This window comes from Ptychodera flava, assembly GCF_041260155.1.
Source record: "Ptychodera flava strain L36383 chromosome 23 unlocalized genomic scaffold, AS_Pfla_20210202 Scaffold_23__1_contigs__length_28996876_pilon, whole genome shotgun sequence".
NCBI classification, from domain to species: Eukaryota; Metazoa; Hemichordata; class Enteropneusta; family Ptychoderidae; genus Ptychodera; species Ptychodera flava.
In genome coordinates this window covers 8947175-8971014 of record NW_027248277.1, presented here as the reverse complement: position 1 = coordinate 8971014, position 23840 = coordinate 8947175, and the positions used below count along the sequence as shown (strand labels likewise).

At 36.6% G+C, this 23840-nt stretch overlaps 2 protein-coding genes across 2 annotated transcripts in view; both read left to right on the top strand.

Moving 5' to 3' along the window:
• Positions 1-2462: 2462 nt before the first annotated feature.
• LOC139124002 (uncharacterized) lies at positions 2463-14702 on the top strand. Its single transcript, XM_070690134.1, has 5 exons — positions 2463-2640; positions 8756-9555; positions 11892-12045; positions 12649-12787; positions 13960-14702. The coding sequence occupies exons 1-5, from the start codon at positions 2539-2541 to the stop codon at positions 14097-14099; spliced, it is 1335 nt and encodes a 444-aa protein (XP_070546235.1). The 5' UTR covers positions 2463-2538; the 3' UTR covers positions 14100-14702.
• Positions 14703-18473: 3771 nt separating this feature from the next.
• Positions 18474-23840, top strand: part of LOC139124224 (uncharacterized) — a 12210-nt gene continuing 6843 nt past the window's right edge. Inside the window, exons 1-2 of the mRNA XM_070690356.1 lie at positions 18474-18575; positions 22748-23544. Of these exons, the coding sequence (XP_070546457.1) occupies positions 18474-18575; positions 22748-23544 (899 nt within the window). The remainder of the gene's footprint in view (positions 18576-22747; positions 23545-23840) is intronic.

The window sequence follows — 23840 nt, the reverse complement described above, 5'->3', positions numbered from 1 at the left end:
TTATCAAGATGGGCCTGTTGCAACTATCCCTTCAAAAATTACATTATATTATACAGAAGGGTGATTTATATTTTGTCAACTTTTATGAAGTTCCTAACTTCATGTTGTGAATGTATTCGACAGTTTCTCCCAGTTAGCTTTTGCTTATGAATGGACGAGCGACAAGGGACCATAATTTCCCCGAAAAGTGAGTTCATTTATTTAAAACCACCGCTATTCTAGCAAAGGAAACAATAAATAAGGTAGTATGCACCCTAGAAGTGAAAGACTTAATATTTTGAGTCATTATCAGTGGAACATAACCACGTACCTACTATCATGCAGCATTTATTTCTAACATTATATGTCGTTTAAATATTATGGCAATGAAATCGGCAAGTGCACCCTCATTTTCAAGATTCTACGGGTCTTTTTTTGCGCCTCACTTTACTCGACTTTTAAAATTAGCCAAACATGTGTTTCTTTGTGTATCAGTCTGTTTGTCTGCAAATATTTCGATTTCTCTTGATTATCCTGTATAAATCTGCGTGTCTGTATTTATGGAAAGCCGTAGCTGTCTTTAATGAAGTAAAATGATGATTTAATGCACATTTGTTATATGGTAATGGCAATTTGTTATATGGTGATGGGCCTTTGTTATATAGTGATTGAAATTTGTTAAATAGTGTTGCACATTTGTGATATGGTGCTTGGCATTCGTTATATGGTGACGCACATTTGTTATATGAACTAACTAACTAACTAACTAACTAAATAAATAAATAAATAAATAAATAAATAAATAAATAAATAAATAAATAAATAAATAATTGGTTTATTCAACCGATTTGAAAAGTCAGTTACATAACACATGAAATCGAGAGGGAGAAAATACCAAAGTAGAGGGTAAAAGGGCAGGAAATAGCTTACAACTAGTCTAGCCCAAACCCCGTCATGATAGCTTGATAAAAAACATAGTTGGCGAAGAGGGCTCATAATAACAATAACAAATACTTCTTTAAATAGAAAAGAAGAAAAGCATTGAAATAATTACAATATTGTAGAAAATCACTTATTACTACATGGCTAAGTGAAACATGCTACTGATCGATCAAATGTTGTATGAAAGTTAGTTTTTAAGTTATCTAAAGAGTTTGTGGACTCAATATGAACAGGAATGTCGTTCCAAACTCTTGCTCCAGAAAAAGAAACAGCAATTGGCCTGAATTTGTCATAGCGTGGTATTGACGTAGGTTTGAAGTTGGCAGTTTCTAGTATTATATATAGTCAACTGACACTGACAACTGACACTGAAGTAATCTGATATGTATGTGGTGCATGCTTTTAAATCAAGCTGTAAACGAAGGAACCTAGGAGGAATTTATGGAGTTTAAAAACATCTAAAATATAAAGTTGAATGAAATAAGGTGCTGAGTGGTCTGTGGTTGATATGAACATCATCGGGCGAACAATCATTTTCTGGGCTGCTAAGATACAGTTTAAGCGTATAGATAACATACTTCATCAGACTTCTGTTTGTTGGTATCGACATCTTTATCTCTGCTGCATGCAAATAAAGAAGAGAGACATATCTGGTAGTTTATTCCACAGCTTAGGGGCCCACACTGAGAAAGCTCTGTCTCCACAACTGTTATTAGTCCTAATTTTTGGCTGAACTAGTGATACACAGGAATAAGTCCTCATGTTTTCTCGTAACGGCATCCTGACAGTTATCAGTACAGTGAGGTAGCGCGGCGCCGTATTACAATTGATAATTTTAAAAATTTTAAATCTGAGACAAAGAATTTGAATTGAATTCGCTGCTCCACTGGCAACCAGTGAAGAGCCTGCAGGACAGGAGTAATGTGACACCTATCCCTCACCCTAATCCTGGCTACCAGTCGAGCAGCAGAATTCTGTATGAGCTGTAATTTATTTATTTCATAAGCAGGTAGACCGAAAAGTAAGCTATTGCAGTAATCAATTCGAGACGTCACGAAAGCGTGAACCAATTTGTATGCAGAATGCTGATCCAAAAATTTACGAATCTTTCCTTTTCCTATGATGGCCTCACAAATGCCAACCACTATATAACAAATATGCAACACCATATAACAAATGAGCACCACCATATAACAAATGCCCATCACCATATAACAAATCTGCATCACCATATAACAAATGCCTATCACCATATAAAAAATGTGCATCAGCATATAACAGCTGGTCATGAAATCGTCAGTTTACTTCGCTTAAGACAGCTGCGGCTTTCCATATGTATTAATCCTTCTATCTTTTCTTGCTGTCTTAGTGAGTATCTGGTATGTCTGCCTCACTGTCTCTCTAATTACCACCTGAGTCTCATTACGATCTTATGTCAGAGGTTAGGGGTTCCGTAATGCATAATTTTCATAAAAGGAGATTAAACTACATATTAAGGAAAGAACAACATCTGTGCACATCTGTGTCGGTGAAATCTGTTTGTTGGTAACGACATCCTTGTCTGTTGCATGCAATAAAGAAGAGAGACATACCTATTGCATCCGACAAGGATAGAACATGTTGCCGCGCACTTACCGGAATATATTTCAAGGTTGTGTGCTGTTATGCATCGTGTTTGCTAGCTTGTATGTCCATAAACAATGGCTGCAAGGAAACGAGGTAAGTAATTTCAACTTCAGTCCAACCAAGTGGTTGGAGGAACTGTCCTTAAACATACAAAATTAAACTTGACTAATATTTCGGCGCATGGATGCAGCCAATCTAGTGATATGTAACCGAAGCCAAGATGTCTGCGTGGAGATGTCTTTTCGCATGACATTCAAGTTTTACAGATGATGAATATCACGTTAAAGCACTTTATGATTTTGTTTTCATCAAACTATTTTCACGCCACAGTATAACTGAACATGTTCGTCATATCTAGTTCTGTTGGAAAATGTTGATTCATAATGCATGGCATCATTCTGCCAGACTAATTAAATGTCGTGGTTGCAAAGCAGAACATCTGAAATAATGTCTTCCAGCATTACTCAATATCCTCGTACTTCGGTTGATGTGTAGAGTGTACAACATATCATTTCTTCTTACAGTCACTACGTCTGTCCACTTCGACTAAGTTGAATAGCCTGTTTTCCATTCATGTAATGTCTATGTCTTGTTTTTGACGTGTAAATGTTTGACGTCACTGCAATGAAATACTTATTTGTCAGCTTCACTCAAAAACAAAAAACTCAATGAGTCCAAGTCACACTTTTTTCAAAAATGTTTCTTACTGGGTTCTTTAAGAAACTACAGGACAAATTATATCAAACTGACATCTACTTACTATCTACACTTCAGTACTAAATGATCGTTTTATGATTTTATACAGTCAACGTGGCTGCTCTTATCATCTAACTCGAAAACATTCCAGGTTTTCCAGCTGTTATTTGTTTGCTTCCATTTTATGGTGATATTTAATATCATGCTAGGTTTTATATTCCTCCTTTTCTATTTCAGCTTTCCTTATGTCCATTACCACTATAAATACGTACAAGAAATCTTCACTCCAAAGTCGATTTCATGTCCAAACACAACGCAGATTTGCTGTTGGAATGAAGTCTCAATTGGGTTTGGGACTAATTTTGGAGCTCTTTGTGTAAGGAGAGTTTTTCTGTCTTAGTTTCATGAAAATCAGAAATTGATTTTTCCCCGTAATGTTAACTCAGGGATGGCGACCACTTTGAATAAGTAAAATCGATAAATGTCAGAAAATTTCTCTGGTACGAATGTTTTACGGTCATCCGTGATTTTTACTCTAATCTTGATTTGGTAAGAGTATAGTTCATAGACAGTTAGAGAAACACAGTTTGAATGCCCTTTCGGAAAGTTTCAGAAAAATTTAAATCTCTTAGTTTCTAGGCGCGAACAACATGAAGCACACGTTCCTCTCTGGAAAAATACTTTTGCACAAACAATGTCTACACCAGATGTCGTGCCTTACGTATCCTGGATATAATACCATAATCCAACCTGATGGAAGCCCATCAATTATGTTAAACGCCATCTGTGTACCTGATGATGTCATTACTATACTCAACCTTTCCCAAAAAATGATTGAAAAGTGATAACGTATTTTAAGCTTGTATATGCCTCGAGAATGAAAGACTTAAACTTTTATCTCAAACTTTCCTCCTCGATGAAACTTCAACCATCCTCTTTAGTAAGGTAGCATGCGCCTCGAAAGTGAAAGACTTAAACTTTTGCTCAAAATTTCCTGACTGAAACTTTTAACCATTATCTCACCAAATCAACGATAAAAATCGGGGTCACCATGCAAGGTTTGGAACTAGCAAAACAGGTTACCAAACATTTTGCGATATTTGAAATTCAAAGTGGCTGCATCCCTTTGTTAACTCTAAGCTTATTGGGGAAAATTAAATGAAAGCCGGTGAAAGTCTTCTTTCTCCAAGAGCTTTAAAATGAGCCCAACAAGTGGTAGATCGGAAAAGAATTGTAGAAATTTGAGAGTCCGACTATCTGTCCCCGATGCACGTTCTGCCTTAATAAATAATAAAAATCTGGGGTAACCAAGCAAAGTTTGATACTAAAGAGATAAATTAATTTTCGATTTTTGTACAACTAAGACGATGAAATCGCTTCTCACAGGAAGAACTTTAAATGTGCCTCAAAAGTTGAAGACTAGACAAGTATTGAAGAAAAATTTAAAGTCCAAATGTCGTCCCCTGGGCTAAGGGTAAAACAAATCTGTCCCCTGGGCTAAGGGTAAAAAAAAATCTGTCCCCTGGGCTAAGGGTAAAACATAGTGAATAACATTTGTGAGCAAAGGGTTTTAATATAGAGAAAGTCTTTGTTGATGGCTAGTAGCTATAAGTGTGCCTCTATGACGGTGATAGAATAATAAGGAACAGTTTTTTCCTCAGTTTCAATGTCGTCGACAATGCCCAGCAACACGTTCATAATTTGTTGTTCCCTATATGCGAAGTGGTTCGCAAATTTGATTGTTTGCTGTGGCACAGCATGATGTATTAGACCTAATAAAATCTAGCAACATTTCATCAGCCACAGGTGTGGGTGAAGGTACTGCGCACCAGCTAGCCAAGCATAGGAAATCACCCATTCCATCTCCCCAATTTTAAGACGATTATCCACAATCTCTGAAATGTTGCGCGTTCCATTTATGCCACTCAACTACCCGGCTTTGTAGTCTATTACATTATCCCCAGCCACCTGCTAGCTGATAAAATATTATCCAGAAAGAGGTAAAATATTCCCACATATTTAAAGTGTCTCCTCATACATTCCTGTAATAGTTAATTTTGAACGGATCTTGTTGTTGTTCTTTCTTGGATTGAATTAAAGGCATAAAAATTGTGGATGTGAGCATAAGCAAAAAATGCTAGGTTAAGGAGCCTTTCAGTAATTACAGGCGGGTGGGCCGGGGGGATTTCGTGAACACCTGTACCGTAAAATGTGACCCTCCTCCCTATCCTCCTCTCTAAAATGTGACCCTCCCCCTTGTCCGACATTCTAAAACTTGACCCTCCCCCCCCAACCACTGCGGTATTCTCCCCGGGAATAACTGAAACAGTATCAGCTAATTTACATAACAATTGGTTCAATTGTTATGTTAGGGACAAATTAAAGAGGGGAGGGCTGGTGTTTTTGGAGGGACAGTCGCAATTTATCACGCAAGAATTTTTGAAGAGATATGGTATTTCATACATTTTAGGGAGGGTCACCATATTTTGTGCAACTATAAGAAGGCAAGATGTAGCTGATTTAGTGCTTCATCCAAAAATATCAAATCATAATACATGGAGTCTATAATCAGGCAAATTATTGACAATTTACCCCCGCAAAACATGCTATATCTGTATTTTATATATGTTTGATAATGTATTTAAATGTACTTTGCTTAAATAGGGAAGTAAAATGTGCATTTGTGTACAAGAAATTCACCAAAATGTCAATACACCATGCATTGGGGTCTATGATGAAAGTATGAATAATTTTTTTCAGTACAAAATTGGATAAATCTGTGCATTTATGTATGCTTGATTATTCACATTATTGTTCTTGATTAGATCAGACAATTTCTGAATTTCATCTTAAAAGTTGGTTCACTATCCATGGTGTCTATAATGAAATTATGAATAGTTTTTTCAATACAAAAAATAGGTAAATCTTTGCATTTGTGTACTCTTTCTTGATTATTGATATTAATTTTCTCGATTAGACGAGTGGTTACAAGTCTATGGTGTGTAAGAAATTTGATTTTGGAATTTCACTAAAATGTCGATTCACTATGCATTGCGGTCTAAGGTGAAACTATGAATGATTTTTTTCAGTACAAAATTAGATAAATCTGTTCATTTATGTATGCTTGATTACTTAGATTATTGTTCTTGATTAGACTAGAGTGGTTACAAGTCCATAGTTGTGCGAGAAATATGAATTTGGAATTTCACCAAAATGTCAATACACCATGCATCGGGGTCTATGATGAAACTATGAATATTTTTTTTCAGTACAAAATTAGATAAATCTGTTCATTTATGTATGCTTGATTATTCACATTATTGTTCTTGATTAGATCAGACAAGAGTGGTTACAAGTCCATGGTTGTGCAAGAAATGTGAATTTGGAATTTCACCAAAATGTCAATACACCATGCATCGGGGTCTATGATGAAACTCTGAATAATTTTTTTTTCAGTACAAAATTAGATAAATCTGTTCATTTATGTATGCTTGATTATTCACATTATTGTTCTTGATTAGATCAGACAAGAGTGGTTACAAGTCCATGGCTGTGCAAGAAATATGAATTTGGAATTTCACCAAAATGTCAATACACTTTGCATTGGGGTCTATGATGAAACTGAATAATTTTTTTTCAGTACAAAATTAGATAAATCTGTTCATTTATGTATGCTTGATTATTCACATTATGTTCTTGATTATACTAGAGTGTTTACAAGTCTATGGTTGTGTGAGAAATTTGATTTTGGAATTTCACCAAAATGTCTATGCATGGCAGTCTATAAGTGTGTGCTTATTTTGTTGGTGATTTCCTATTCAGGAAATATCACACGGACAATCAAAGTTTTGGCCATAATATCAGCTTCTGTCAAAAGTGACCCTCCCCAATGGGCCCATGAAACGGTTGACTTTTCCCGTTTGTTCAGGCATCGGAATAGCTGTATGGGAGGTATTTACCATCATGGTATTTTGAACCAAACATTCGCGGTAGGCGAAAGTCTTGATTTATGTTAAGCAGTTCAGATAACCCTTTTGCCACAAGGCTTAGCAGTGAGTAAGGCAGAGCTGGAGGTTATAGTCCATATTGATATTCAAAGTAAGACTTTCAGACTGAACGATATTATACAAACAGAGGTCCTGTCTTTTCGTCGCTATCAGGAAAGGTACGAAATATTTTATCACTGCATTGAACCAAATATATAAAACCCTTCTTTTTTCTGAGATTAGATACTAAGTTTCAAAAAACACCGATATCAAATCGACATGACGTGAATTATGACTACACCTATCTAAATACTTGTTTTACTTTCAGCCCCATGCTCATTATGTAATCGAGAGAACGTTACAGTTATTATTTAGTATAATTGTTTCTTTTTTCCAGATGTACAGGTAGCTGGTTAAAGGAAGTGAAGAAGTTGAATGGACAAATAGCCACTTCAATAACAAACATCGGTTTGCCACGACAAAAATGATCTGAATAGACTTTCTCTGAACAATTGCAAACCATATTTTTTTTAAATCTTAACAAGTCAAACAACCTACAAATGTTAAAGTGGTATTGAAGACACATATTTCAAATGAAGCCCACTGAAAACACTATTATTGTGCTGTTTTATTCAACGCAATCAAGTCGATCAAAATTGTGAACACATATATTTTTATGTAGCGTTTATTTGCGAATTAATATTGGAGCATTCAGTTGGCAATATAAATATTTAGCCATACTGAGTAAAATTTTCCACGTATCTTAAACATTAGGAACATTGCATAGGGAAAGTAAAGTTAACATTTGTAACAGGTGGATCAAGATTGCGCAAGGGTCAACAATACATTGGAAATTGGCTCAACTCCATCGTATGAAATCGAGCCTTGAAATTGTCAAGAAGTCAATGATCTGTAGCTTGAAGAATATATTTTCAAAATCTAAGATGACAAATGTTTATGTGGCGAAAATGGTATGTTATAACTGTCTCCATATCCATTTGATAGGACTGTTTGTCTTTCTTATTTAAGGTTACTACTTTGTGCCTTGAAATTGAAAGACTTAAACTTTTGCTCAAATTTTCCTTAATGGCTCGTTTAACCAATTCCCTTTCGATATCAAGAACACAACTAAAATCACGGTACAAAATTTCTAACGGGAGAAACAAATCATTCAATATTTAATGACATTTAAAATTCGAAACAGTCAAAATGTCTGTGTTAACTCAAGGGGAAAAATAAAATTTCCCAATTGTAAATACATAAGCTAGTTAAAACTTTATTTACTGAATAAGCAGCTACAAGTGAGAGAAAGAAAGTTCACTGTAAAAGTTTCAGAGTCCAATTTTTTCCCTCGGGTACATTCTACGTTGATAGGTATTTTTCCTGAGAATACATTTTCCTTTTTTCAAGATAAATTTCTATCCTGATGATCACATTGAAGAACAGAAGGCAGAGAGCACAAATATATGCATACAAATCTATTCTAATTGAGTCCTATTTTTGAATCCAATATACTTCATTTGCAGCTTATGCACTGGAAAAATGCCAGAACTGGAGATGAACATCAACATTCCGCACAGGAGCGACACGGAACTGACTCAAAGAACAATGTTGAATCTACAACTGTCCAAGAACCGAGGGAAAATGCCCGGATGAAGCAGAAACAATCAACGGCGACAGACAAACCCAAGATTTACTCTAATCGGTATTTGTTACCCTTCAGGCCAAATGCAATGGGAGGGGCCAATCACCAATACCGAAGATTCAAAAAAGCTATTATAATGTCAGCTTTAACAAATCGGACCTTGGTGATGACTCCGTTTTTTCTTCACGGCGGGCATGTTGGCGGATATACTAAAGAGCATCTTAGGCCGTTTAATGCTACATTCGACGCTGATATGTTGTCCCAGGTGGTGCCAGTTGCTACCATTGAAGCATTTAAAAGAGTATGCAATCGCAACAATACTAAAGTCATTCTCTGGGCCGGAGAAAGGGAGCAATACGAAAACATTAAGAAACTGATCTATACTGATATGGTTGAAGTCGATTTACCAAGTGAAGATGAAGTTATAAATTTGGAACAAATGCAACTAGATAAAGTGGCGCCGATAACCAAACACGAAAGCTGTGTCGCACTCTCTATAGATGGTTTGTTACACACAAAATTCAATAACACTGAACAAATAGGTCAATTAGAGTACCTCGTCGACAAGTATCTAGTGCCAGCACCGAACGTCGTACGTATTGTCAATGATCTCACAAACAAGATTTGCCAAGGAAAACAGTATCTCGCATACCATTGGAGAAACCAAAGCGCAGAAATGATGTATGTAATACGATTCTTTTATGTATCAATCTCACAGGACTTTCATTTATTGTTACGCATGTTTAATGGTTCCGATTATAAATTAGGATATACATAATAGTTGTCAACCGTACTCAAAGTTAGCATAGAGCAAAATTAGACCTTTGCAAACCTGACGTTCTCCTGCATATTCTTGATGGAAATGTCTGATAGTCTAACTTTTGTAACGATAAGCAGATACACTCTACATGTACTGATTGATAATGATATGATAATGATAATGATTTTATTTGCGTTCCAAGGCCTCCAGCCCAAATGCAAAGGGGGTAACATTACTTGTATATTACGTTTGTACACAAAAAAATGGTATATCTTACGTATCAAAGTTGTAATAAATAAATGCAGCATGACTTAACGATGTTAAATGCTTTATATAAAAAATACACATCTTGTACTGGTCAAATCCTAAGTGAAGCTCTTCTTAAGCTTTCTCTAATAGTTGGAATGATCGAACGATTAAGTAACTCATTTCCAATGTTAATAATGAAAAACAGATTTACCGGATAATTAACGTTTTATCAATTTTTGTAAAATGAGCTGTTTCCGCCGACCATGTTCACTATCCAAACAACAAAAAACGAAGGAATGAGTGTAGTACAATTATGTTGCAGTTTTGTATGGCAATTTATTAACTGCACACTAATAGTGATTAAAGGTACAAGGTACATAAGCTCTTTGAGTCAGCAGATCGTGCTATCAACTATATCTTAATCCATGGCATGGCGATTCCTAGTCACTATATCAAGGTGAACAGAATTCCATTCCTAGTTCAAATCAGAACTGTAAGTACAGGGCTTCTAAATGAATTAATCTTTCACTATGGAAGCTTGAGATTAAGAATGTCTCACTGTCCCATTGAGGAAAGCAGATGGTCCTTCTAATCCGTCTCACAATTGGTGTGGCCTCAACTTTAAAAATACACCATGAAAGCGCCTTACAAATCCAGCATTGCAATAAGCCATTCAGAAAGACAACCACATCGTCTTGGTTACTAGCAAGAAAAACTCATTTCCCTAGACTCGGTATTGGTTCGCAATGTAGTGTTGGTGATAACGGCAATCAAGGAATCCCATCTGATTACTCAACGGTTTGGTTGAATGGAGGATCAAATCACCCGACTAACTTCGTAACAAGGGTTATATATATATATATATATATATATATATATATATATATATATATATATAGTCTTGGCCCACGTGGATATTATTCAGTCTCCAGCTAAGCATCACTCTATGTACTGTAGGCAAGTGTACAGTGAGTTTTTATGGGACTGATTTCCATGAAAGAAACTACATGTTAATCGCAATAAAGCATGGCGAAAAAACACAAGGGAAAATTACCTTTCATGAATTCTTTTAATTTTTAACACTTAACTGTAATTTAGAACAGGCTTACATTTGTAACAAACCCCTTAAAGTATTTCGCGCCTGAAACATAAAAGACTTTAAAAACAAATTACCCCAGATTTACCGGTAATTGAAATTCAAAATGGTTGCCATCGCTGTATTATTTCTAAGGGGGAAAATGAAACTCTAGACTTTCACAACCTAAGCCGGTCAAAACTTTGTTTACTTCATAAATTTCAAAAAGAACCCAGCAAATGGTGTGACTCTCTGTCCCGAGACGCATTCGACCTTAAAGACCAATTATATTACTCAAGTAAATTCTCTGACGACAATTTCGACAATGAGTTTCACAGTTCCCTAAAAGCGTCTCCTATCCTCTTTTATTAAATCCGGCATGCCTGTCGTACTTTACGATAACACATTTTTTTGAGATAGAATGCACCTCGGAGACAGATATTCGGACTTACAATACTCTTTTGGCCTATCACCTGCGGGGCTCATTTTCAAGCTAATGAGGTAAATTAAGTTTTCACTTTGCTTACCTTTGTGAAAATCTGAAATTTCATTTTCACCCACAATGATTGAACAGGGGTGGCGGCCTTTTTGAATTTCAAATATCGGTAAATGCTGGGTGTCTTGTTTCTCTCGTACCAAAATTTGCACGTTGACCTCTCTCCCGATCTCTATTTTTGATTTTCAAAGGGAACGGTTTGAAGTTTCCTTCAGGAAATTTTGAGCAAATGTTTAAGTATTTCAATTCTTTAAGGGCGAATACCTTAAACAGAAATATCTAGACAAGGAAATCGAAAAAAATATGAAAGTATCACATCAATTGAGCACTGCATACTTCGTCAAATTACCGATAGAATTAAAGTACAGCAAAGTTTATTGATTTTCATCCCTGTATGTTTCCAGACTAACCTAGTTCAGTTTCGTTATAATTGGCAGATGTTTCTTTGGCCGTGAGCGCCATGAGAATGATTGTGCTTCGCAACGAAAAGTGATAAGGAAATTTGCAGAAATATCTGCTGAAGCTGTAACTAATCTGATGAGGAAGGAACAGATAGAGTGCATCTATTTGGCCTGTCCGCTGTGGGCATTAGTAAGTTTCACAAGTTATAACATTATGGAATGATCATATTATATTTCAACTGTTTGCATTTTGTCTTTAACGGCATTCCCTATCTTAACCGTCTATATGTTGAAGGTTCATTGAATGGGACTTTGCATGTATTTTTGGGTTATTTTCATATTCTGTTTCTTACAAATAATTTTCATTGTTGTTTTGTCTTCAATATCTTGTCGAAAAAATTGAAACATTCAATGTCATATCAAAGTTACAATTGTTAACTCTTTAAGTCAGATAGTCGATAATTTACAGCACACTAATGATAGGCAAGTAAGAAACACGTTTGAACCCTGATTGCAATTGTCCTTCCTTAAACAAATTTCGACAAGACATTTGGATGTCTTCGGAAACTCACTTACTTTCTGTCTGTTTGATAGGAGTATTGTACTAAAATAGTTGATGGATTATTGCATTGGTCATTTGTTTATATGAAAACGTTACATTCGTCCATTATTCAGGTGATATTCGGTCACGTGAGTTTTCTTTGTGTGTCTTACATTTGTTCTTCCCAAAGTAATATTTGATAATTACATCGGTGATTTTAGCCTTCTCGCTTTTTTCTTTGTAATCTTCAAGGACATGGTGGATATTTTGTCCAAGCGGATACCGAGAGCAAGCATCTTTACATCAGGCGATATTCTTGGATCACCGAAATACCAGACACTACTCGAAGATTACTACACATTGTCCCTTGTAGAACAAGAAATTTCCATGAGTGAGTTTGTGGCAGACTTGCAATATAACACACAAAATGCACATCATAATACGTATGTCGAATATTATCATATACCCATGTCATTATCGCTCTATTCTGATGACGTTTACCGTAAAGTATCAGCCATGATATTTTACGATAAACGTCGAGATATGCGCGATAACGTCATCAGAGGTATTTTAGTCCCGGCATCTTTTTATGGTGTTTATTGAGATATAGAACATTTGTCGCGCATGTTGACGTCTGCGCAAACCAGGTATCAGATAGTTTATGAATGAAGCCTGTTTACACAAATTTCCAAATTTATTCGCTTGGCGGAATAAAAGTAAGGCTACAAACTTTAAGGTTTACTCTAATATATTTAAAAATTCAGGGCATGGGTTATTGTTATTACTGAATATCGTCACTTCCTTGCGTCGTATCAGCATTCGCGTCATTTGTACTGCGCAAGACACTCGGCTTCATCTCCTGTTTGACGCGGCACACATGCTGATAATGACACAAAAAAACAGGTCAAGTTGAGTAATAACCTCTTTACGATAATGATGCCGGTAACAATGATGATAAGGTCATCGACGTTATCATTAATCACCACTATCATCATCGTCAATTTGCTTGGTAGAGTGAACACCTGGCACAAAAATTCGGACACTCAAACTTTCACAGCATTTTTTGGTCCACTACATGTGAGGGCTCATTTAGACACAATCGGATTCTTAAACTTTTATTGTACTTCTGGTCTACCACTTGTGGGGCCCCTGCAGAAGCCAATGGAGTAAATAAAGTCTTCTTGGGCTTAGTTTTGTGAAAATTGAACATTTTATGTTCAGAGTAAGCACAGATACAGCTGTCATTTTAATTTCAAGTGTCGATAACCATTAGTTCATTTGTTTTCCTTGTGCCAAATTTTGCATGATTACCTGACATATTCTTGATTTCTAAAGGAAATGGTTAAAGTTTCTCCACGGAAAAGATAATCAAAATTTCCATTCTTTAAATTTCGAGGCGGAAAGCGCCGTGGATGAGTTACTGTAGTTGTCGAACGGTAAATTTATATACGATATATGCTCTTCATACCTCACAAATAATTTGCATAGTTGATGTAATCCAAATATAGTTTTGTAAGATAATTTGACATTTAATAGCATGGCTACCATTATTTTTATCTGTAGGAGCAGCAGTATTTGTCGCCACGACGCACTCAAACTGGTCAAATTTTGTGACGGCCAACAGAAGAACAAACGGAAGATCAAACTACAATATCAAAGACATAGTTAAACTTCCAGACAACATTCCTCCGGCCTTGCTCTGATAAAGAAATCCCGGCAGCAGAAAATTCTTAATTTCTCCATGACTAGCGGCCATTTCGGCCAAGTTTCGGTGAATGTTAGGTAATTTGCTTCTCTGGTACAAAACTTTGCTTGTTGACCCATCGTTTTATTCTTGATAAGGAAAGAAAATCATTGACGAAAGTTTGAGTGAAAGGTTAAGTCTTTCACTTTCGAGGCGCATGCTAAGTTACATTAAAGTATACGTCGGTCAACCTCTATGCCACTGAAATAGGAGACCACGTCATGAAACCAGCTTGTCGCGATTAACTTAATAATGCAAATGCAAGGAAATATCCTTATAACACTACTTGAATTGAAAATATGGGAAAATGTATCTTATGGTGATTACATTGTCTTAGATTTTGAGATATAGCGGGATAATTATTCTTGTCTGTACATATAGTATGTCGAAAAAATGCTGACTCAGCAGTTTGTCTTACTGCTTTTGATAATGTATCTTGGGTAAGTTCATTACTTGGTCAGGAAAAAAGTTTTTTCCTTCAGACAATTTTAAAGTTATTATAAAGGAATGTTTTTATGAAATCGGCAGAAAATAAACTACATATTGACTTAATTAGTGCCCTACATGTTTGCGTGTTTGAAGTTTTATTGTTGTCATAGTAATTACTCTATGATGTTTAAAATCGTAAACACTGAAATACCATATCGAAAAATTATTAGTTTCCTCTTGGTACTATACGATATACTCACTGATTATAGTACAAAGGGTGTAATGTGTATACTCAACTCAGAACTTGCCACTAGTGAAATAAATAATTGAATCGCACTATCTGTTTATATTATTCAAACACAAAGTTTTTGGCTCTATAGAAATTCTCTACAGTCCTGGCAGTAGCCACGAGAAATTCCCTACAGTTCTGATAACCGCGATCGATCGTTGTTCAGTCCAGGCGACGCTTCCTCGGCCTTTCTGTACCACAAGGCGATGACGCCACACATGGAATATTCCAGATTACCCGTTGATGTAGATCCTCACAAACAATGATCAGTTTTCTCATTATCAACCCTACAGATTACTACTTTCACAACAGACTTGTTTCACAGTCCATTTGGTCTCTCTTCTCAATTTGTAATATTGCACTCGGGCTGTAGTCTTTTCCAGCAAACTGTTCTCACACAGAAAGTTCTTGATCTAACACATTTGAGGGAGTCTCGCCATCCAGACAGTTTCTCAAACTTTTGAAGAGGAGGAGAAATGCTCAAATCTTACCCGATTCTTTAAAAACTATCGCCAGCAAGGACATAACACTTCTACATTATGCTCAAAAAGGGTAGAATTTCTGGTCCATCGATTTTGGTGACTATTGCATCACTTTCGATGTCTAAGCACGTCTACGCCGACCGTACAGTTCGCCATTGAGACAAAACTCACTCACTTATCTTACTGATAACATAAAGTACGAAGTCCCTTATAATAATTCATATTAACTTAAGAAAACCTGATACTGTGGCCGAAAAATCCAAGCATCCTGCAAGGAAACTACTCAAAAGCACGTAACTATAATATTAATAACCTACATTCAGTAGTTACAGCATCATGTCAATTTCATCTCGTGTACCAGCTTATACAGAATATACCTGATGGGCTCATGAGGGCGCCAAACTGACATATTCCAAGTAACTAAATTTTGCAACGGCCACACTCTGTTAATGAAAATGCAGCGTACCCATATCAGTGTATTACAGTGCGTTTCACCTAGGTACCGCAACTCAGCGTATGAGACGGACACAATCCACGTACAAAACACACGATTAGCTTGGGTATCATGGACACATTTCAAAGCCACCGACTCGTCGATTAGTTACAGTAAACCAGCATGGGGCAGCCGCTGTCTGGACTGAGAGATAAACAGTTGACTAGACTTGATATACAATGTAACTGTTTCTTTTACAATTTCAGCTAAGAGTTCAAAAGGTGAGGGTATTCTCAACAGAAACTAACTAAAAAGCCACACATTGTAGATCAAGTGTATCTCTCAGTCTAGACAGGGCGGCTGCCCCATGCTGGTTTACTTTAATTAATCATTGAGTCGGTGACTTTCAAATGTGCCGTGATACCCGAGCTAATCATTTGTGTTGTAGATGAAACCATAGACCCTCGAGAAAAACTTTTTCTCGAGAAAAACTTTTTCTCGAGGGTCTATGGTGAAACGTGTCCGTCTCATACGTTGAGTTGCGGTACCAAGGTGAAACGCACTGTACCCATAATGCCCTACAAGTTTAGCTTAAGAATAAGAAATTCGTGAGGCGCCCTATCAAAGGCCTTATTAAAGTCAAGGGCAGCAAGGCTATGTTGTTTAACTCTGTCAAGGAATGATGATAATTTATGGAATAAAGTGTGAATTCAGTAAGTTTCAATCAGATTCAAACCCACAACGTACGACACTTAGTCACATAGCAAAGACATCGCAGTCAAAACCGCTTGGCCAAATCCAAACCCACATAAGGAGTGGCTCAATAACTGAGCTAAATTGTTACTATTTTTTCTAAGATGCAACCCCTCCGCACGCTGTGTAGTTTATGAAACACTCGCAGTCACATTCTGGCTATCACACATTGGACACAAACTTTATCAGAGCAATGAATACATCGCTTTACAGGCCGAAAGACAGCCTTGGAGACAATTCTGTCCACCACCAGAGCTATCAACCCAGGGTAGAACGTTCAGTAGGTTTTCGATCGGATTCGAACCCACAAAGTATGTCACATAGTCATACAACACAATGTATGTCACATAGTCATACAACTACGCTTCACTCTGAAGCCATGCTGGCAAGTATTGAAGTCGCAATTTTCAATCCCAGGTTCTCGCGTTAGTGGAGTTCTCCTCAAAGTCAAACATTTGGCCGGTACGATATTCGATTTCTATAACATTAATTACACAAACAGATCTCAACTTTTGTCACCTTTTGCTAATCGATCCTGCAAACAGAGTTTATACAAGCGTTTGATTGACGGTCGTTTTAAATCGCAGTCTGTCTGCGTTTTTGCGGCCGGAAAAAAACGAAAAAGTGGCATTTTCTGGAGCATGTGCCCACGTGTTGCATGTTTGGTGTTCACTTACAAAGTGGACGCCGCCATAGCTTCGCGTCCTTTTAATGGGAGGCTCTCCCTTTAAGTATTTGATCTTGGTTCTTATCAGATACCTGCATTCACGCACCTGTGTAGCCTAAAGCTATGAAAAGTGCCTCACTTCCGTGCATTTTTTTCACGTATCGCGCCCCGGCCCGGTGCCCAAATACGGGCAATCGCGTGCATTTCTGGACTACCTCGATTCTGATTGCTACATGCATTGCTATCTGCGAACGTTCCATTCCTACAGAAAGCCAGCGAGTCATGCTGCTAACTTTTCTATAATGTGTTTATTTTCTTAATATGGCATGACTTGTTTATATAGTGTGAGAGGGGAGGTGATTAATATAGTAAAAAGGAGTTTAGAATGACTACCCGGCAATTCTAACCACGGAAAAAGAAAACTGCGAAGACGTCTCTGTCGAAGTTCACATCGTTCAACTACAACTACATGCTGTCCATTTAACACGATAGCATCGTCCTGGGTTCTTCAAAGTTCAAAGTCCACGTCTACCCAGTTGCCATGGTCCAAATTATCGGGTAATTGTCGCAGATCAGTCGGGAATTTCCGACACACAACTTCCAAAGACAGTCAGTCCTCCCTCGGAATTAATAAGATGATGGCCTCACAAATGCCAATCACTATATAACAAATATGCATCACCAGATAACAAATGCGCATCACCGCATATCGAATGGCCATCACCACACAGCAAATGTGTACCACCATATAACAAATACCCATCACCATATAACAAATACCCATCACCATATAACAAATACCCATCACCATATAACAAATGCCTATCACCATATAACAAATACCCATCACCATATAACAAATGCCTATCACCACATAAGAAATGTGCATCAGCATATAACAATTACCCATCACTGTACAAAAATGTACATCACCATATAACAGCTGTACATCAAATCGTCGGTTTACTTCGCTTAAGACAGCTGCGGCTTTCCATATGTATGAATCCTTCTGTCTTTTCTTGCTGTCTGAGTGGGTATCGGGTATGTCTGCCTCTCTGTCTCTCTATTTTACCACCTGAGTCTCATTATGATCTTATGTCAGAGGTTAGAAGTTCCGTTATGCATAGTTTTCATAAAAGGAGATTAAACTACATATTAAGGAAAGAACAACATCTGTGCACATCTGTGTCGGTGAAATCTGTTTGTTGGTAACGACATCCTTATCTGCTGCATGAAATAAAGAAGTGAGACATATCTATTGCGTCCGACAAGGATAGAACATGTTGCCGTGCACTTACCGGAATATATTTCAAGGTTGTCTGCTGTTGTGCATCGTGTCTGCTAGCTTGTATGTCCATAAACAATGGGTGCAAAGAAAGGAGGTAAGTAATTTCAACTACAGTCCAACCAAGTGGTTGGAGAAACTGTCCTTAAACATATACAATTAAACGTGACTAATATTTCGGCTCATGGATGCTGCGAAACTAGTGATATGTAACCGCAGCTCTGATGTCTGCGTGGAGATGTCTTTTCGCCACTAAATCACTGTTATTTATCCGTTTACATTACGATTTTTTTGTGGTGTTTCATAATTTACCTCATTTCACTACATTAGTATTTCATTGTATTGTTTATCAATTTACCGTCCTATTTGATGTTGAGCATACCTCTTCATACAACAGTCCTCATTCCGGACTTGTAACTCATACTATAAATTCTTGTTGGTGTCGAAAAACCACAGCAATTAGTTGTTAGGGGAAGCAAATTTCTCTCCCTGGAAGCATAGAAGCAGCAGTGCAAACAATCACACAAGCTGTTGTTCCCCGAGAATACTACAAATAATTGATATATTCAAATCACTGTTATGCGGTTTGTTGAATTTGTTTGCACAATTTTGTAAACACAGCATTTTCTACGTCAAACATGTAATTTGATCATTTTTAAATCCCAAGAGTGTCGAGTTGAACATAGTTCCTGTTCACTTTCAGCCAAATAATGACTATGCGGCCTGCGATATCAATAACAAGTTATCATTGAATCCTATGGAGCGCAGGACGTTCGATATATGAAGCATGTAATAAACTCAACGAAAGACTTCATTTTCTCAATTCCTGCACATCCACACGTTCACTCTTCAAGTTTGTACTACCTGTCTGTATTCTTGGTATTTAGCATTGAATATTTCTTAATAGAAGGAAATTCTCTGATGTAGATAGGCCTTGGAAAGTCCAAGGAAATAAAACTCATGGGATATGAAAAAGAACATATTCACTGGTGAGCCAATATAAATTGACTTTACCTCATGGTTGTTTTATCGGAGGTACATATGACTACCTTTCATGACTATGACTGTGTTATGCTTACAGTACACCCAAACACACCCCCACACACCAGACACAGACACAGACACAGACACAGACACAGACACACACACACACATATATATAATATATATATATATATATATATATATATATATATATATATATATATATATGTATATCGAAGTATACAGATGTCTTCATTGGAAAATTACAGTGCTCGATGCGGAAAGCAGAGCGTTATAAATTAATTAATCAAGTAATTGATTAATCATTTGATTAAAAAATTACATTTTTCAATTATATATATATATATATATATATATATATATATTATATATATATATAATCTATATCTATATATATATATATATATATATTATATATATATATTCTTCAAGTCTTAGGATGATCAAAATGTTTTATGAGTGAATGTAATAAAAAGGTGAAAGAAATATACATTTTGTATTTTACTTGTTTTTATCATGTTTCATATAGAATTCAGGATATTATGGGACTAAAATCAATTTCCTTGGTGACATTGACAGATGATAACTTTAAAGCACTTTATGTTCTGTTTTCATACAGACTATTTTCGCACCACAGTATAACTGAACCTGTTCGTCATATCAAGTTCTGTTGGAAATTGTTGATTCATAATGCATGGCATCACATATTTTCCCAGACTAATTAAATGTCGTGGTTGCAAAGCGGGACATCTGAAATAATTTCTTCCAGCATTACTCAATATCCTCGTACTTCGGTTGATGTGTAGAGTGTACAACATATCATTTCTTCTTACAGTCACTACGTCTGTCCACTTCGACTAAGTTGAATAGCCTGTTTTCCATTCATGTAATGTCTATGTCTTGTTTTTGACGTGTAAATGTTTGACGTCACTGCAATGAAATACTTATTTGTCAGCTTCACTCAAAAACAAAAATCTCAATGAGTCCAAGTCACACTTTTTTCAAAAATGTTTCTTACTGGGTTCTTTAAGAAACTACAGGACAAATTATATCCAACTCACATCTACTTCATATCTACACATTCAGTACTAAAATGATCGTTTTATGATTTTATAAAGTCGACGTGGCAGTTCACATCATCCAACCCGAAATCACTCCAGGTTTTCGAGCTGTTATTTCTTTGCTTCCATTTTATGGTGATTTTTTCATCATGTTAGGTTTATAGTCCTCTTTTTATTTAAGCTTTCGTTATATCCCTTACCACTTTTTCATCAGATAATTGCAACATTGCTCACCTAACAACTTTGCCATATGAAGGCGATACCGAAGGACTCAAAGCGCGCGTTGGTTGCTATAGCTGGCAATGTTCCAAACGCGCACTTTTGCACGTGCAAAATCTTACCGTTCCGTTGTTTTCAATGGTATTCGACTCCCGGTATTTTGAAAATGCTCAAAATCTATCAACTCTCTCAATGAAAACCAATTTAGCCGATTTGTTGTAGGATTATTGAAGTCATGGGTGAGAATATAGATAAGCATGCGTTTCTAAAAATTCTGGACAGTTTATGAGATATCACCGTAAAACCCTTCAAAATTTCACAAAATGACACAGTAGATATTTTCCTGTTCAAAAATCGTTTGTACCAGAACAGATAACCTAATCCATGCTAGGGGCTCTAAACAGATATCTCATGTGTTACATTCTGAAATTTTGGAAAATTTGTTGTAAACTTGTGGGAGCTGAAACGTTTTAAAATAGAACTGTGAAAATTTACATATGAGTGACGTTACTGATCAATTGCGCGACAAATCTGCGTCTTTTGGAATTGTATGGTTCTATAAGTCTTTATTATGCAAAACAAAAACTATGAAAACTTTGCATTTTGATTGATTTTTGAAATCCTTTGGCATCGCCTTAAAGACGTACAAGAAATCTTCACTTCAAAATCTATTTTATGTCCAAACACCACGCAAAAATGCTGTTGGAATGAAGTCTCAATTTTACAGTACTTTTCTAGGCAATTGCTTTTTTAGGGTTTGGGACTTATTTTGGAGCACTTTGAGTAGGGAGAGTTTTACTATCTTAGTTATAGACAGACTTTGTTGATGGCTTGTAGCTATAAGTGTGCCTCTATGAAGGTGAATAGAATAATATGAAAGTTTTTTCCTCAGTTTCATTTCGTAACAATTTGTTGTTCCCTATATGCGAAGTGGTTCGGATATTTGATGTTTGCTTGGCACAGCACGATGTATTGAACCTAATAAAATCTAGCAACATATGATCAGCCACAGGTGTGGGTGAAGGTACTGCGCACCAGCTAGCCAAGCATAAGAAATCATCCATTCCATCTCCCCAATTTAAGACGATTATCTAAAATGTTGGGCGTTCCAGTTTTGCCACTCAAGTACCGGGGTTCGTAGTCTAATACATTATCCCCAGCTACCTGCTAGCTGATAAAATATTATCCAGAAAGAGGTAAAATATTAACACATATTTAAAGTGTCTCCTCATACATTCCTGTAATAGTTATTTTGAACGGATCTTGTTGTTGTTCTTTCTTGGATTGAATTAAAGGCATAAAAATTGTGGATGTGAGCATAAGCAAAAAATGCGAGTCATTGTTAATGGGCCCATGAAACAGTTGACTTTTCCCGTTTGTTCAGGCATCGGAATAGCTGTATGGGAGGTATTTACCGTCATGGTATTTTGAACGAAACGTTCGCGGTGAGCGAAAGTCTTGATTTATATTAAGCAGTTCAGATAACCGTTTTGCCACAAGGCTTAGCAGTGAGTAAGGCAGAGCTGGAGGTTATAGTCCATATTGATATTCAAAGTAAGACTTTCAGACTGAACGATATTATACAAACAGAGGTCCTGTCTCTTCGTCGCTATCAGGAAAAGTACGAAATATTTTATCACTGCATTGAACCAAATATATAAAACCCTTCTTTTTTCTGAGATTAGATACTAAGTTTCAAAAAATACCGAAATCAAATCGACATGACGTGAATTATGACTACACCCATCTACATGCTAAGGTTCCCCGGCACAAACGCTGTAGGTTCAAAATCATTTCCATTTGAAAAGATACCTTACTTGAGTTGTGAACTGACTGTCAATCGGTGATTGCTTTGCAAATATCACGCGTTGTGTCATATTTACCAAACATTATGATCTTTTGTTCTACTTGATCGGTAGTTTATTTACTCTCTGGGGAGTTCTTATTGAGTCCTATTTTTGAATCCAATATACTTCATCTGCAGCTTATGCACTGGAAAAATGCCAGAACTGGAGAAGAACATCAACACTCCGCACAGGAGCGTCACGGAACTGACTCAAAGACCAATGGTGAATCTACAACTGTCCAAGAACCGAGGGAAAATGCCCGGATGAAGCAGAAACAACCAACGGCGACAAACAAACCCAAGATTTACTCTAATCGGTATTTGTTACCCGTCAAACCAAATCCATCGGGAGGAGCCAATCACCAATACCGGAGATTCAAAAAAGCCATCATAATGTCAGTGTTAACAAATCGGACCTTGGTGATGACTCCGTTTTTCCTTTCTGGTGGGCATGTTAATGGGTACACTAGAGAGCATCTTAGGCCGTTTAATGTTACATTCGACGCTGATATTTTGTCCCAGGTGGTGCCAGTTGCTAAAATTGAAGCATTTAAAAAAGTATGCAATCGCAACAATACTAAAGTCATTCTCTGGGCCGGAGAAAGGAAGAAATACGAAAACATTAAGAAACTGATCTATACTGATATGGTTGAAGTCGATTTACCAAGTGAAGATGAAGTTATAAATTTGGAACAAACGCAACTAGATAAAGTGGCGTCAATAACCGCAAACGAAAGCTGTGTCGCACTCTCCATAGATGGTTTGATGTACATAAAATTCAATAACACTGAACAAACGGGTCAGATAGAGTATCTCGTCGACAAGTATCTAGTGCCAGCACCTAACGTCGTACATATCGTCAATGATCTTACAAAGAAGATTTGCAAAGGAAACCAGTATCTAGCATACCATTGGAGAAACCAAAGCGGAGAAATGTATGTAATACGATTCTTTAATGTATTAATATCACAGGACTTTCATTGATAGTTACGCATGTTTTAATGGTTCTAATTATAAATTAGTATTTGTTTAATAATCGTCAACTGTACTGAAAGATAGTATGGGGCAAAATTAGACCCTTGCAAAATTGAAGTTCTCCTGCACATTCTTGATGAAAATGCCTGACAGTCTAACTTTCACAACCGTTAGGTAATGTGTGTACGACAACGATAACCAGATACATTCTACTCGTACCGGTTAGATCCAAAGTGAAGCTGTTCTGACGCTTTCT

What these genes read in the sequence shown, in the direction of transcription:
- LOC139124002 (XM_070690134.1), top strand. Translation starts at nt 2,539, where the DNA reads ATGTTGCCGCGCACTTACCGGAATATATTTCAAGGTTGTGTGCTGTTA. An exon ending in AATGGCTGCAAGGAAACGAG is followed by an intron (nt 2,641 to 8,755) that starts GTAAGTAATTTC and finishes CTTCATTTGCAG; the next exon opens with CTTATGCACTGGAAAAATGC. An exon ending in AACCAAAGCGCAGAAATGAT is followed by an intron (nt 9,556 to 11,891) that starts GTATGTAATACG and finishes TATAATTGGCAG; the next exon opens with ATGTTTCTTTGGCCGTGAGC.